This window comes from Lineus longissimus, chromosome 14 (genome assembly GCF_910592395.1).
Source record: "Lineus longissimus chromosome 14, tnLinLong1.2, whole genome shotgun sequence".
NCBI classification, from domain to species: domain Eukaryota; kingdom Metazoa; phylum Nemertea; class Pilidiophora; order Heteronemertea; family Lineidae; genus Lineus; species Lineus longissimus.
In genome coordinates this window covers 4,858,995-4,872,365 of record NC_088321.1, presented here as the reverse complement: position 1 = coordinate 4,872,365, position 13,371 = coordinate 4,858,995, and the positions used below count along the sequence as shown (strand labels likewise).

The window sequence follows — 13,371 nt, the reverse complement described above, 5'->3', positions numbered from 1 at the left end:
CCATGTTATTCCCTTTCCTGTTATCTCCTCATTAAGCTTGTTCTTTCCATTCTTCTGTTTGTAAAGAATCCTCAGCAAGGTGTCTGCCTTTTTGAATGTCTTTGCGTTGTCAGAGAGAATGAATACACATTTCCCTTTGCGATTCATCATGCGCTGCAGCCCAGTCATGAACTCTTCTGTAGTAAGATCTGGTGTGAGTTCCAGGTGCACTCCTCTAGTCACCATACACGTGAAGATCAGAATGTAAGCCTTCGTTGTCTCATCTCTGGACATCTTTACGTATAAAGGTCCTGCATAGTCTAATCCTATGTGCGTGAAAGGAAGACTCATGCTCACTCTTTCCACAGGCAGCGGCGCCATCTTTTGCTCAATCTCCTCTGGATCCTTACAAGCCTTGCACTTGTGAAGAATGCGTCTCACTTCCTGTCTCCCATGAATAAGCCAGTACTTGTTTCTCAAGAAAGCCAGGGTTTGTGCTGGTCCTGTGTGTAGGTTAATCTGGTGGTAGTACAGAACTAACTTATCCACAAATCGGTTGTGAGCAGGCAAGATGATGGGATGCTTAGTTTCCTCCGGCAATGGGGCGTAATGAAGACGACCTCCCACTCGCATCACTTGATCCTTCTCGTCCCACTCTGGGCTCAATGGAGCCAGTTTACTCTCCATGGTGACTTGTCGTCCGGCTTTCAATTCCTCAATATCCTCCTGATACTTGAGCGATTGAGCCCATCTGATCCAGTGCAGCTCCTCCTGACGTCTGTCATTGAGAGTTGTTCCTGGAATGCTTTTCTCCTTGTCAGTTTCTCTCCCCTCGTTTTGATCTCTCCCCTCCTTTCGGGACCTATGGATCCTAATCCAACTCCTCGCTCTGCTCATTACCCTGATGAACTTCTGGTATGATGAGAATTTCTCAATGTATTTCTCAGCAGCAGCAATATCCGTCTTGGCTACAGCAGCAATACCAATCTGACGAAGTTTGGGCTTGGCTTTCGAGTCAGCTATTTCCTCATCCTCCTTCTTGCTCTTCTCTTGTTCTGGCCACTGTTCTTCACTTTCAGTCAGGAAGGATGGACCATTCCACCACAATGAAGATTCAACCAGATTCTCAGCAGTAAGTCCTCGGGAACAAAGATCCGCAGGGTTCCATTTTCCTGGAACATGTCTCCAGTTGCAGGGTGGCACTAAGTTCTGAATCTCAGCTACTCTGTTTGCGACAAATGTTTGCCATTTGTATGGTGGCTTGCTTAACCAGTGTGTGACAACCTTGGAATCTGTCCAGCAATTCACTGAAGCAATCGGAAGCTTGAGCTCTCTTTCATCATACTTTGTTAACCTTGCTGTCACCAGTGATGCCATGAGCTCCAGTTCCGGGATGCTCCTCCTCTTTCCCAGGGGTGCTACTCTGGTCTTTGAGCTGAGTAGAGCAACGTGACGTCTCTCAGTTGAATCCTGGCTAGTCAAATAGACCACTCCTCCGTATGATGTCTCACATGCATCTCCAAAGCCGTGTAGGAAATATACTGGATCCTGGAAGTCAGCAGGCACAATACACCTCGGTATCTTGATGCTGTCCAGTAGTGTCACTTCAGATTTCCAGCGTTTCCACTCCTCCTCTATCTCCGATGGTAGCGCGTCGTCCCATCCTCCAGTTGTGACCCATGATTGTTGGAAAATTTGCTTAGCCTTGAGTACAAAGGGCGATAGCATGCCAAGTGGATCATAAATCCGATGGAGTTGTTTCAACACACTTCTCCTGGTCTCGATCTCCACATCCTCCATTTTGTCAACAAATGAGAACATGAGAACATCCTCCTTGGGTCGATATCTGACTCCCAGCGCCTTTGTTGAGATCTCTTCGCCAACCATCTTCTCTGTGAGCTCCGACGCGATGTCTTCCTTGGCAAGACCTGACAAAACTCCTGGTTTGTTGGATAGAAACTTCCTCATGTTCCATTCCGGGCTCAGAATCTCCTTCAGTCCAACTGCCAACTCCGCCACCTCATTATCCTCCTCATCTCCACTCAAAATATCATCCACGAAGATATTCTCCTCAATCTCTGCAGCAGCTTTTGGGTACTCCTCACGATGTGCCGCGACATGATCTAGCACAGTTTTGATGCTTGAGAATGGCGAAGACGTTAATCCGAAGGTGACTGTGGTCAATCTGAAAACTTCCGGCTCCTTATCCGTGTCCAAGTCTCTCCATAGGAATCTCTGGCTATCTCGATCTATCTCGTTCATACTTACCTGGAGGAACATCTTTTCGATATCCGCTATCAATGCAATTCTGTGGCGCCTGAATCGCATCAAAACTCCAGGAAGGTCAGGTTGCAGGGCAGGTCCTGGTAATAAGGTGTCGTTGAGTGATACTCCATCCCGGCCTCTCATCGATCCATCGAAGACGATTCTAACCTTTGTTGTCGTCTTGTCCTCTCTCACTACTGGATGATGGGGCAAGTACCACACACTACGATCCTCCGGCTCCTTTTCCTCACTCACTCGTTCCGCTCGACCTTTCTTGATCAACTCATTGATTTGCTCCTGGTATCTCGCTGACAATGTAGGATCCTTTTTCAGTCTCTGCTCCAGACTACCAAGTCTCCTCATTGCTTGTTGTTTGTTTGATTTCAGAATTTTATCCTTCCACTCCGGATGTTTCAACAATCCTGTCTCATAACCATCCTTGATCTTGATTGTTTTCTCCTTGTGCTGTCTCAGGGCTTCAGTCTCAAGCTCTGAGAGGTGCTGGTTTTTCTCATTTGGTAGGATCCCTATGTGCTCCGTCTCCCAGTGCTTGGTCGCGATGTCTATCTCGCTGGACAGTTGAAATGTTGAATGATTGACTGGCAACGTTGTGTGGCTTTCCTGATCAGCGGGACAGGTTCCGGACACGATCCAACCAATGTGACTCCTCTGCGCTGAAAGACTGTTTCCTGATCCAAAGACTCTCTTATCCTGTAAGATTTTCATTGAATCCTGGATTCCTAACAGAACATCCACCGATTGACGTTTTCTCGGGAACTCATCAGCTATCTGGAGGTCTCTCAGCTGTTCAATCTTTGACAAATCCTCATTGACTTCATTGATATCAGCACATGGATTTTCTAGAACATAGGTGATGATTTCGAACGTCTCTCCCTTCCATTTGGGTAGTATGCTCGACAAATGAAACTTGACTCGTTGGGTATCAAGTGTCATGACCTTTCCTCCTGCTAAGGTAAACTCTGCTGCAACTGGTTGACCATGCAGCTGCAAACTCCTTGCCATTCGCTTGCTGACAAATGTGGCTCCACTCCCTGAGTCAAAGAGAACTCGTCCATGTGCGACTGCATTCCTCGACTCCAATTTCGCTAGGCCTGTCTGTAACAGTACTTCACCATCTGTCTCTCTGGCTTTCACGAAGTAGTGGGGTGATTTCACGGTCTCCTCAGGCTTGTTACCATCTCCACTTGTCTCCTTTTCGCTCGATGTTTCCTGGTTGCTCCCAGTCTTGTTTCCTCCTTGCTTGTCGAAATGTAAGAGTGTGTGATGCTTCCTCGAGCAATTCTTACAGCTAGATGACCGACATGCATCCACAAAGTGAGTAGTCCGCAAGCAGTTGAAACATGCCTTTGACGCTTTCACTTTCTCAACTCGCTCTGACACAGGCATCGACTTCACTGTTGGACAACTTGATGAGAAGTGCCTAAGTTGACAGAATATGCACGATTCCTCCTTGTTGGGTTTCGGTGTCCTCTGAGATATCTGAAGAGCATGACCTGTAGGCTTCTTAGATTCCTTCTGGTAATCCTTAACCCACTTCTTCTCTTTCTCCTTCTCCTTCTCGGGTTTATCTCGTTTGCTTGGCTCCGTTCGCCTCGCAACCTTGACGGCATCTTGCAGCTTCTCCAAAAGAGTGTCGAAACGTATCGGTAATTCCGACGTCGTCCCCATCGACTTCTCCTCTTTGATTATCTCTCCATCCCATTTTTTGAGAAGTCCCTTTGGCAGTTTTGGTCGGACAAGGGCTGTAAAGATCCAGCTTGCCCTTACCACGTGTTTGTCATCTTCTGTTCGTTTCATGATGTAATTCCAGTTGGAATTAAGCAGGTTGTAGAGAGAATCAAGATCCTTTGCTGAGGGCGAACTGACAGCAGGCACTGCAGCAATCTCGTTCACTGCCTTCTGGATCTTTGTCAACACATCTCCGTACCTATTCTCCAAAAACTCAAGGATGTCATCTGAACTTGGATCCTTTAGTCCACTGATGAGTTTGGATACCTCTCCATCAACTAATGATATGACTATGTGGGTCTTTTCCACCTCGCTATAGCCTGGTTTTTCTAATTCAGTCTCTACCAGTTGTTTCCACTGGTCAAACAACTCGACATCACCTTTGAATTTCGGTATCTGAACATAACGCTTCTTGTGCGATAAGGTCCCTAGAATCCTTTCTAACTGATCACCAGAAATTCCTGTTTGTACTGATTCCAGGGTCTCCTTCATGGCGGCGGCAAAGTGCTCAGGTGTGAAAGTATCACTCGACTTCTCCGACGGGGTACGCCTCTCCTTCTCAGCATCCGCTTGCAGTTGTTGAACCATGGCAGAAATGTCGTAGTACTGGGTGCGATACCTCTCCTCTGACTCAGTCTCAACTCTCAAGGCTTCATCGTTCAGTTTCCCTAAATCAGGATGGAAGTCCACCTCAGTCTGTACGTCCTTCAATTCACCGTAGACCGCATTCAGCTCTTCCATGGCATTACCCGTTTTTCGCACGGCTGTCTCAAACTGGGTAACGCGATCTCCTTTGTCGTACAAGTTACATGCTTCCCTGTAATACCTTGTCACAGTGTTTTCCTGTCGAGTGTACTTCCCGCGACATATTTTGCGTTTATCACACAGTGATTGCAAGGTTGGTGGTTCACCCATGGTTGCAGTTTTACTCAAAACTCAAAACTCAAAAAACTCAGATCTCAGAGAGAATGACTGAAATAAGCACAGTAGCAATCTAAACCCTTGGAATTTCAGCCAGTTGATAAATTCCCTGTGTCAATATGACATGAACTCAACCCTGTAGTATCATGAACAGCATAGAGGGCAGCACAAGAAATTTCTCAAACCCCAGATAAACTCAGATGAAACGTTGCAAAATAGAACCTTAGGAAAAGTGTAGCTGTGAACACATGAAAGCGACAATACAAAATGGTAGCATAGAAGTTGGCTTGAAATGCAACTAAAATATGCAAGATGAATTGGCACTGCTAACACCGTACACGTTGGGTGTTATGAACTCGCAAAGTGATATTCCAAGTTTCACCAAGGCCTACTCATAAGCATGACAACGTAACAACAACTCGTGTGTTCTACTCAAGAAAGACGCAAATTCTCCACTTAACACTGATGTGGTAAACTTGCTAACACTGTAAGGTCACTCAAAACCCACAGTGAGACTCTAAACTCAACTCGATGTTGGCGTGTAGCAAGGTCAAATTACAACCTCTACTTACAGCGAAGATTCTCAATCTCGACTCAAGATAGCGTGCAGCAAGGTCAAATTACAACCTGTAACTGCAGCGAAGATTCTCAAACTCAACTCAAGTTAGTGTGCAGCAAGGTCAAATTACAACCTGTAACTGCAGCGAAGATTCTCAAGACCAAATACAGCTTTTAGTCAGAAGAAATACTCATAACTCGTAGTATGCAGTAGGTCAACTTACAACCTAAAGCATAGACTCATGTGGTGATTCTAGTACAAAGGCCTACTCAAACCTAGACTAGATGCTCAAAAACTCAAGACACAGTTACAATGTACATGTACAATGAAATCCCACAGTAAAAGGCCAACTTCTATACCAAATACTAGGCAAAGTTCATAAATTTACTCAATATCTGAAAGAGAATTCAAATATTAGTTCATGCATATCATGTGTGTGACAACAATGCACAAAGCTGGAATGTAGCAGTCCTTGGAAGATGGTGACTCGCTAACTCGGTAATGTCTCTTGGAATCAGAGGCTGGTGCTCGGTTCAAACAGTTCAGTTCATCAATGCAGCACGGCATGGACATCGGATGACCTTGAACTTGGGTGGAAGTGTTACTCGGATATTGAGCATAAATTGACGATGCTCAAAGATGACGACGATGCTAACAGCTATCGACGATTGCTCGATGTTGAGAACGACAGTTCTCACACAGGGACGAGGAACGAAGAAACTCGTTGATCGTCTGGCTTTGAGAACACTATTACTCGACAGTGTTCTCCGACTCGACTCGTTAGACGCTCAACACACTCTTGTGTAGGATCACATCAGCCACGAATTTGGCAAATGATGTGCGAATGATGCTCATCGACGATGTACCAGCTACTCGACAATGCTGGGATGTTGAGAACACGACAACTCGACAGTGTTCTCCGACTCGGTGACTCGACGAAACTCAAGCGTTGGTGGGATCAGCAACGACAGGAATTCGACAATCCGCGACCATCGATGTGACATACAACTGGACTTTGAATGTCACTTGACTCTTCCTCAGCATGCTGCCTGTGCTCAAAGCTCACTCGGATTTGAACTGACGTGGTGTTCCAAAATCCAAGGTTGATGGAGGGACAGCACAATTAATGTTCTCTTGTCGTCTTAACGGCATCCAAATTGCAACAGCAGTCCTTCATTTGGATGATTTCAGCATGCATATGCATTTGCACTGAGCAGCATACTAGCATAGGCCAAATGCACAGGCCAACTCTGTACAAAATGTACATGGATAGCACATGGTTTCTCACTTTTTACAGTTCTCAAATGTCACCTCACTGCTCCACTATCCGGTCGGTAAGAGACCTAATGTCGGGGTAGGACTGTATAATTACTCAACTCTAACTCTTGTAATTCAATAAAACTGTCTATATTCATCTTCTCATCATAATATTCAGGTTTCTTTTCTTCATGTGCTCACAGCATCTCAGATGTCCTCCATCATTTTTTCTCAACACACTCCCCCCAGTGCTGCCACCTATGCTAATTACCTTGAACTACAGTGTGTCCCAAAAAACTAAACTTATACAGGTTGTCCCAATGCGACAACAGTGATTCTTTCACCCGATGTCGAAAGGTTCCAAAGTCATGGGTTCAAGTCTATCCTGACCAATCTATTTTAATTTTTAGATAAATCGAATGTAGTGTGACGCCCCCCCCCCCCAAAAAAAAAACACCAGCCTTTTAGTTAATAGGCACCTTAATGCTCTGGTTTCAAACTTCATCCATGTCTATTCTTATCATTTTCGGGGGCTATTAGCAGAATTATACTAAAACGCATTTTAGGCATTTTTTAGAACAGTTTTGTCATCATAACTTTAGAAACTGTCCGAAAAGATCTCTTTAATTTCATGAATAGATGAATCAACAAATTCATTGGTAAAACCATCTGCTCTCTGCGCCTGTGTTGCCAATCGCTGGACTGGACTCCCCCTGGTTTTAAGGGGACAATAGGCAGGAGAGGGAGGTTAAATTAGCCATCTTTTCTGGTCGAAGGGGATAAACTTCAAATTTCTTTTGTTTCCGTTAGTGGACGACAGAAAATGCCTCGCTATGAATGAAAATGCCTCTCGTTTTCGTGGGATGTTCGGTCCCATGCTCTAAACCCCTGACTTACATGCAGATTAAATTCATTTCGTCGCGCAGGTGTGCTCTTTTCAAAAATTTATTTCAATGCCGTTTTTGGCTATCATGGTCGGTCAATCATAGATAGGCCCATTGCCCTGGTTGCAATTGACCACAAGTGCCGAACGCAAGTGACCACAGAATATATCCGAACAGCTGTGGGCACTGGCGGGAATGACGTGAATTACAATTACAAAGCAATAACTGGTGGTCGGCATGCAATATTTTCAGATTTTTTTACCTTTTCTCTTGATGGTGGATATATTCAAAAAAAAATTTTTTGTACAATATAGCCATCTGTGCATTCCAGATCCCTCACATTTTGGATATAGGGCTCAGACCGATTAAACAGGCCTCATTCCCACTCCATTTGGCCTAAACCCCCATTTGGTCATTGTGCTCATACACAATCCATCAGGCGCAAAAACACTTCTTCCTATCGGTGGACATTCAAATAAACCTGGGCCTTCTCTTGATGACATGAAAGTCTCTGTTCTGAAGGGATCACTTTATAATACTGACACTACACAAAAGAGAATTACTGAACAAAAGTTGATGCAACAATTTAACTGAACCATTACCTTGGTTTCATGTCGCACTATAAGTCATAATCATCATACTACTTTTTACACCTACGCTTGGCCACTATCTATTACCCCCTTGTCTCCTTTGGCCTATACATGCCTCTTGCCCCCCCCCCCCCCGCCTGACTACGATGCATATTGGCTAGTACCTTTTCCCTTTAAATCGGTCAATGAGTTGTAAGTGTTCGGTGGTATATTTTGGACTCCTTGGTGTGAATTCTTCTTGTTTTTGTTACGGAAAGGAATTAATCAAAAATAAAACTTATGAGCTACCTGTGGTTATTCAGTGCGCCACGACGGTTTTACCCTCTGTGCATGCTCAGTCAGCAGACCTGGTGGAAGAGAGGATGCAGTCACTTACCGTTATATTCATCTACACACGAGGTTTCAGCCATTTCAACTGTTGGAAACACAGCTGGACCATGCCGAAAGCAAAAGCAAAGAGATCTGCCCCAGTGAGCCATTCCTGAGCAACCCGAGCATAATATACTTACAGTCCGGACGAAGTGGACCGGCCTCGTCCCTCACCCTATCAACCACTGCGACCAGTGGAGGGCTTTCTGGAGGTTTTGTATGGATCATGCGCTGGGCTAATGAATCATTATATTTCATTTTGTACTCTATAGTAACTCATTGAATTGAGATTCACAATAGATGAGCCAGTGACAGTTAGATATTTACTACACACTTTACACATACAACATAGCATATACGTTAGGTTGCTTCAAATTTCATCCAAATTTTACAAAACAAAAGTTCTCCAAAGCTTAAAATGAGTCGTTTTGGATACCCGAGACCGCTAGGCGACGCCGATTGAAAGAGCGGAAAAGGAGAAAAGAACCAGAATAATCATGTCAAGAAGTTCTATTTTGCGTATTTTGATAAAATACGCTAATTATACCTATTTTAATAAAATACGCTTGACATAATTCGAATTCTTTCCTTTCTTTCCTCCCTAGTGCATGGTAATATCGTAAATGTTGAATATAATATGTATCACATTGCCGCAGATGAGCTGTTATGTGCTGTTTTTACATTTTCTAAATTAGATTTTTCTTGAGTAAATAAATGGTCTGCACTGCACTGTATTGTCGTGAATTCCCAAATCTCCAAGCCTGGCCATGTTCACTGTCGCTAATGAATCGACTTTCACTCACTGATGAGAGTACCAGACATAACATCTCACGCTTGGCCATTTTGCTTTTGATGAAAGGCTTACTGGACTTTGCGCAAAGAAAGCAACGCAACGCAACAAGCGTAATTGGGGAGCGACCATTATATTTGACCGCTTCAGGTTCTGTTCCTAGTAAATTAAACCAGGGGCTAACACGGCCACAGAATACCTCCAGTGGACAGTGTAGTGCTTCGGTTATGGTTTATCTTGAGATGTACTCTTTGGTGTGGTCCATCTGCCACGCTGGCGCCACCTATCCATCCCCATGTCGCAAGATAATAGTCCCAGTGATTTGCACGTTAGCCCCTCTATTCATGATCATAGCGGCAAATGTATGCTTAGTTAGATGCTGGCGCCTCCTATCGATCCCCATGAACCAGGCGAAATTGATATTCCAAACTACCCTTATGTCATATGCTAGTCCCTTTAATTGCCAGTGATTTGCACTGGTAGCGCCCTCTATGGCCAAGGCAAATATATGCTCGGTTAGATGCTGGCGTCACCTATCCATCCCCATGAACTTGGCTACATTCATATTCCAAACTGTATCTAATGTGACAAAATAATAGTCCCTTTAACTGGCAGTGAATCACCTGCAACTAAAAATGTATGCCTTCGCTAATTCGCCTGCCAATCCATTTTATAAAACCTAATGTGTTCTGTGTCATGGCTTGTATGTGCTCGACTTGCTCGACATGTATGCTGCTTGACTCAAGCTTGCGTTTGGCGTCACCTATCCATCCCCATGAACTTGGCTACATTCATATTCCAAACTGTATCTAATGTGACAAAATAATAGTCCCTTTAACTGGCAGTGAATCACCTGCAACTAAAAATGTATGCCTTCGCTAATTCGCCTGCCAATCCATTTTATAAAACCTAATGTGTTCTGTGTCATGGCTTGTATGTGCTCGACTTGCTCGACATGTATGCTGCTTGACTCAAGCTTGCGTTTGGCCTTCTTTTGCAATGATAACTTCCCATGTAAGCACGACCCTAGGATGACCAGGCTGTGTATTGTCTAAGGAAAATAACAATACCTAGGGACCGTTACGTTGGTTGCTTTCTTTGCGCAAAGTCCAGTAGGCCACTATGGATAGCCTTCATATTTCACCATATTTAGGTAAACGTTGTATATTTCGCACTCGACGCGGATTTTGCAGCACTGACGAAGGGTGGTAACCTTTAAATATAACTGCCCTGCGATGGTGGGGATTTCCCAGATTTATTATGTTACCGATATCGGCTGCTGACCCTCTGTATACTCTGTTTTGACGTGGCCCTGAAGCCACTGTTAACAAATATTAAAGTATTTTCTTTTCAATTGTCCATCAAATGTAGACTTTCAGCATGCTTTACACAGTTGCCTCAACATTACAACATTCACGCTGAAATCTCCGTTCCCAAATTGAAAATTATTTCGTTATCAAATTAATATCTGATTCCATCATACGGATTATCCACTTGATTTTGTAAAGTATTTATGAGTGAATCGTGCTTCTCCATTATTTAAACCATAGGAAATACAAACTGGTATGATGTTTACTTGCTTTGCGTTTCAGTCGCTGGTATCACTTCAGACGACAGTGGAAAAGCTGGCACCTCTTCAGCCGACCGTGGATATGCAGGTACATATCTTTTCAGCCAACAGTGAATAATGCATGCAGGGCCCGGTTTTTCAAAGAGTCTTAAGTTTTTGTCATAACTTAATATTCTGGCTTAGCCAAGTCAAAAACTTAAAGGGTACCTCGTGTCAAATTTCACCATATAATGTTTTAGCTGTTTTTGACAAATGACTACGTCACTTTCTCATAAATCAATAAGGTTTTCGATTGACTAATTTGGATGATTTTGGAAAAAAGTCATTGTTTCCCTATATTTGGCTACTAATTAGCATAAATTCGCATATTTGACCCCTTTCCCCTATTTGGATTCATTGAGATTTTTAGTATGGTGTTTAGGGGGTTATTCCTGAATGAATACAGGTGGAATCGTTTCTTTTGCAATTTGTGGTGGGTCAAGCCCTAAAATGAGCTAGATTGACTGGCCTATTACGCAGAAATTTAAAAAAGAACTCACCTCTGATGCTTACTTGACAATGAAGGTCGAAGATGGGCCGCGTTTAACATTACAGAGATGAAATCTATACTATAATGCGCGTTGTGGCCGCTAAATAGGAGGCGATTTTTGTTTCAAAATTGGGCCTCGGAAATGCGTTGAATTCTTGCAACCTTTGGCTTCGCAGGTCTGGATCATACGTAAGAGTGTCACTGAGGGTGTCATACGTCGAATATCTTCGTGGTTTTAGAATAAATAACAACTTTTCAGAGAGCACGTCGACTGGAGAGCTCCGCTCATTCTCAAAAGCATACACAAACTTCACGCATATTCTCCCAGCCACATCAGTATTAGCTTCCAGCACGTATGTAGTGCTATACAACCTGGTCCATGGTGCAGGGTATTAGCAGGGAGATTAATGATTAGCCTATTCTATTTTAGTTCTATTCGAGAAACACTGACCTGAGTGATGAGGCAAATTCTGCAGAGTGGCCTACCGGAACATCCAGGGTATCAATAAACAGTTATGCCAGGATGGACAAAATATGTACAGTGGCCAGCGCTTGCTCTTTGTTTTATTCTTTACTGACTGATGTTGTCAGTTTGAATTGCGTTCTGCATCTCTCCGAGACAAGACCACAATTGATTTTTTAAGCCTTTTAGCAGTTAAATTGTCAATGTTTGACCGCGACGCATCAAAGAACGCGTGGTGTTGTGAATCTGAAATTTAGATTATGTTATTCCGGACAGTCGGGCAAGTAAATGGTGAAAAATAAAATGGTGATTGACCACGGAAATTTTTTTTTAATCGACAAATTAGACAGACTTTGATATTTCCACTCTTTTCAGCCAACTGGCAGAAAAAACTCAAAACACGCCCCCTATTACCAAATTAGCAAAATTCGAAATTAATTTTTTCATCAAATAATTTCTTTATATCTGTAGACTTGCCACAACAAATATTTTTTCAATACCTCTCCAAATATGTACTTGAGAGTAAAAAACATGCACTCGTCTAATAGATAGGCCTGGACCCTCCAACCTATGAATATTCATTAGTGGTCTTGTCTCAATGAAGGTACATTTCAGGGGTTAACATTTTGCGATTTTTTTCAAACTAATGTACATGACATCCCACAACTCTCCAACAAAGGAAAGTCATATCTGGACATTTTTGGAGAAATGAGAGACATTTCAAAGAGTGGTACAACTGTGCCAAAGCGACGAAAGAGGACAAAATCGACAAAAAGTCATGATTTTGCACCCAACAGCACCAAATTCAAAGACCTGCCCTGGCTAGAATAAGCAAGCTATGGAGCTGAAACTTTAGGATGTGATTTAGGAATATCTTTGCTGCTTAGGGAACAACTTTCAGAATCAAGGCCTAAGTAGTTTCAAAGAAATTACAAAATGAATGGCAACACAACAAGACTTGTAAAAATGAAACCGAACTTAGACCGGGGTTAGGTTGACTCTTATTTGGGTCAAATTAAGTTTTTTTCTCATTATTTTAGCTTGTTTTGACCTTAAATCATCAGCAATACAATATTCTAAATGAATTAGAGTGATTTGAGCACATTCAAATTTTTCACTATATTGACCCAAAATGTATTGTAAATAGAGACAAGACCACAATTGATTTTTTAAGCCTTTTAGCAGTTAAATTGTCAATGTTTGACCGCGACGCATCAAAGAACGCGTGGTGTTGTGAATCTGAAATTTAGATTATGTTATTCCGGACAGTCGGGCAAGTAAATGGTGAAAAATAAAATGGTGATTGACCACGGAAATTTTTTTTTAATCGACAAATTAGACAGACTTTGATATTTCCACTCTTTTCAGCCAACTGGCAGAAAAAACTCAAAACACGCCCCCTATTACCAAATTAGCAAAATTCGAAATTAATTTTTTCATCAAATA

At 43.0% G+C, this 13,371-nt stretch overlaps 2 protein-coding genes across 5 annotated transcripts in view; one reads left to right on the top strand and one right to left on the bottom strand.

The window, feature by feature from the left end:
- The window catches only part of LOC135498621 (uncharacterized), a 109,564-nt gene that overhangs the window by 76,769 nt on the left and 19,424 nt on the right, over positions 1-13,371 (bottom strand). The gene's annotated exons all lie outside the window — the stretch shown is intronic.
- The window catches only part of LOC135498935 (uncharacterized), a 50,478-nt gene that overhangs the window by 30,763 nt on the left and 6,344 nt on the right, over positions 1-13,371 (top strand). The window contains exon 11 of the mRNA XM_064789461.1: positions 10,956-11,021. Within this exon, the coding sequence (XP_064645531.1) occupies positions 10,956-11,021 (66 nt within the window). The remainder of the gene's footprint in view (positions 1-10,955; positions 11,022-13,371) is intronic.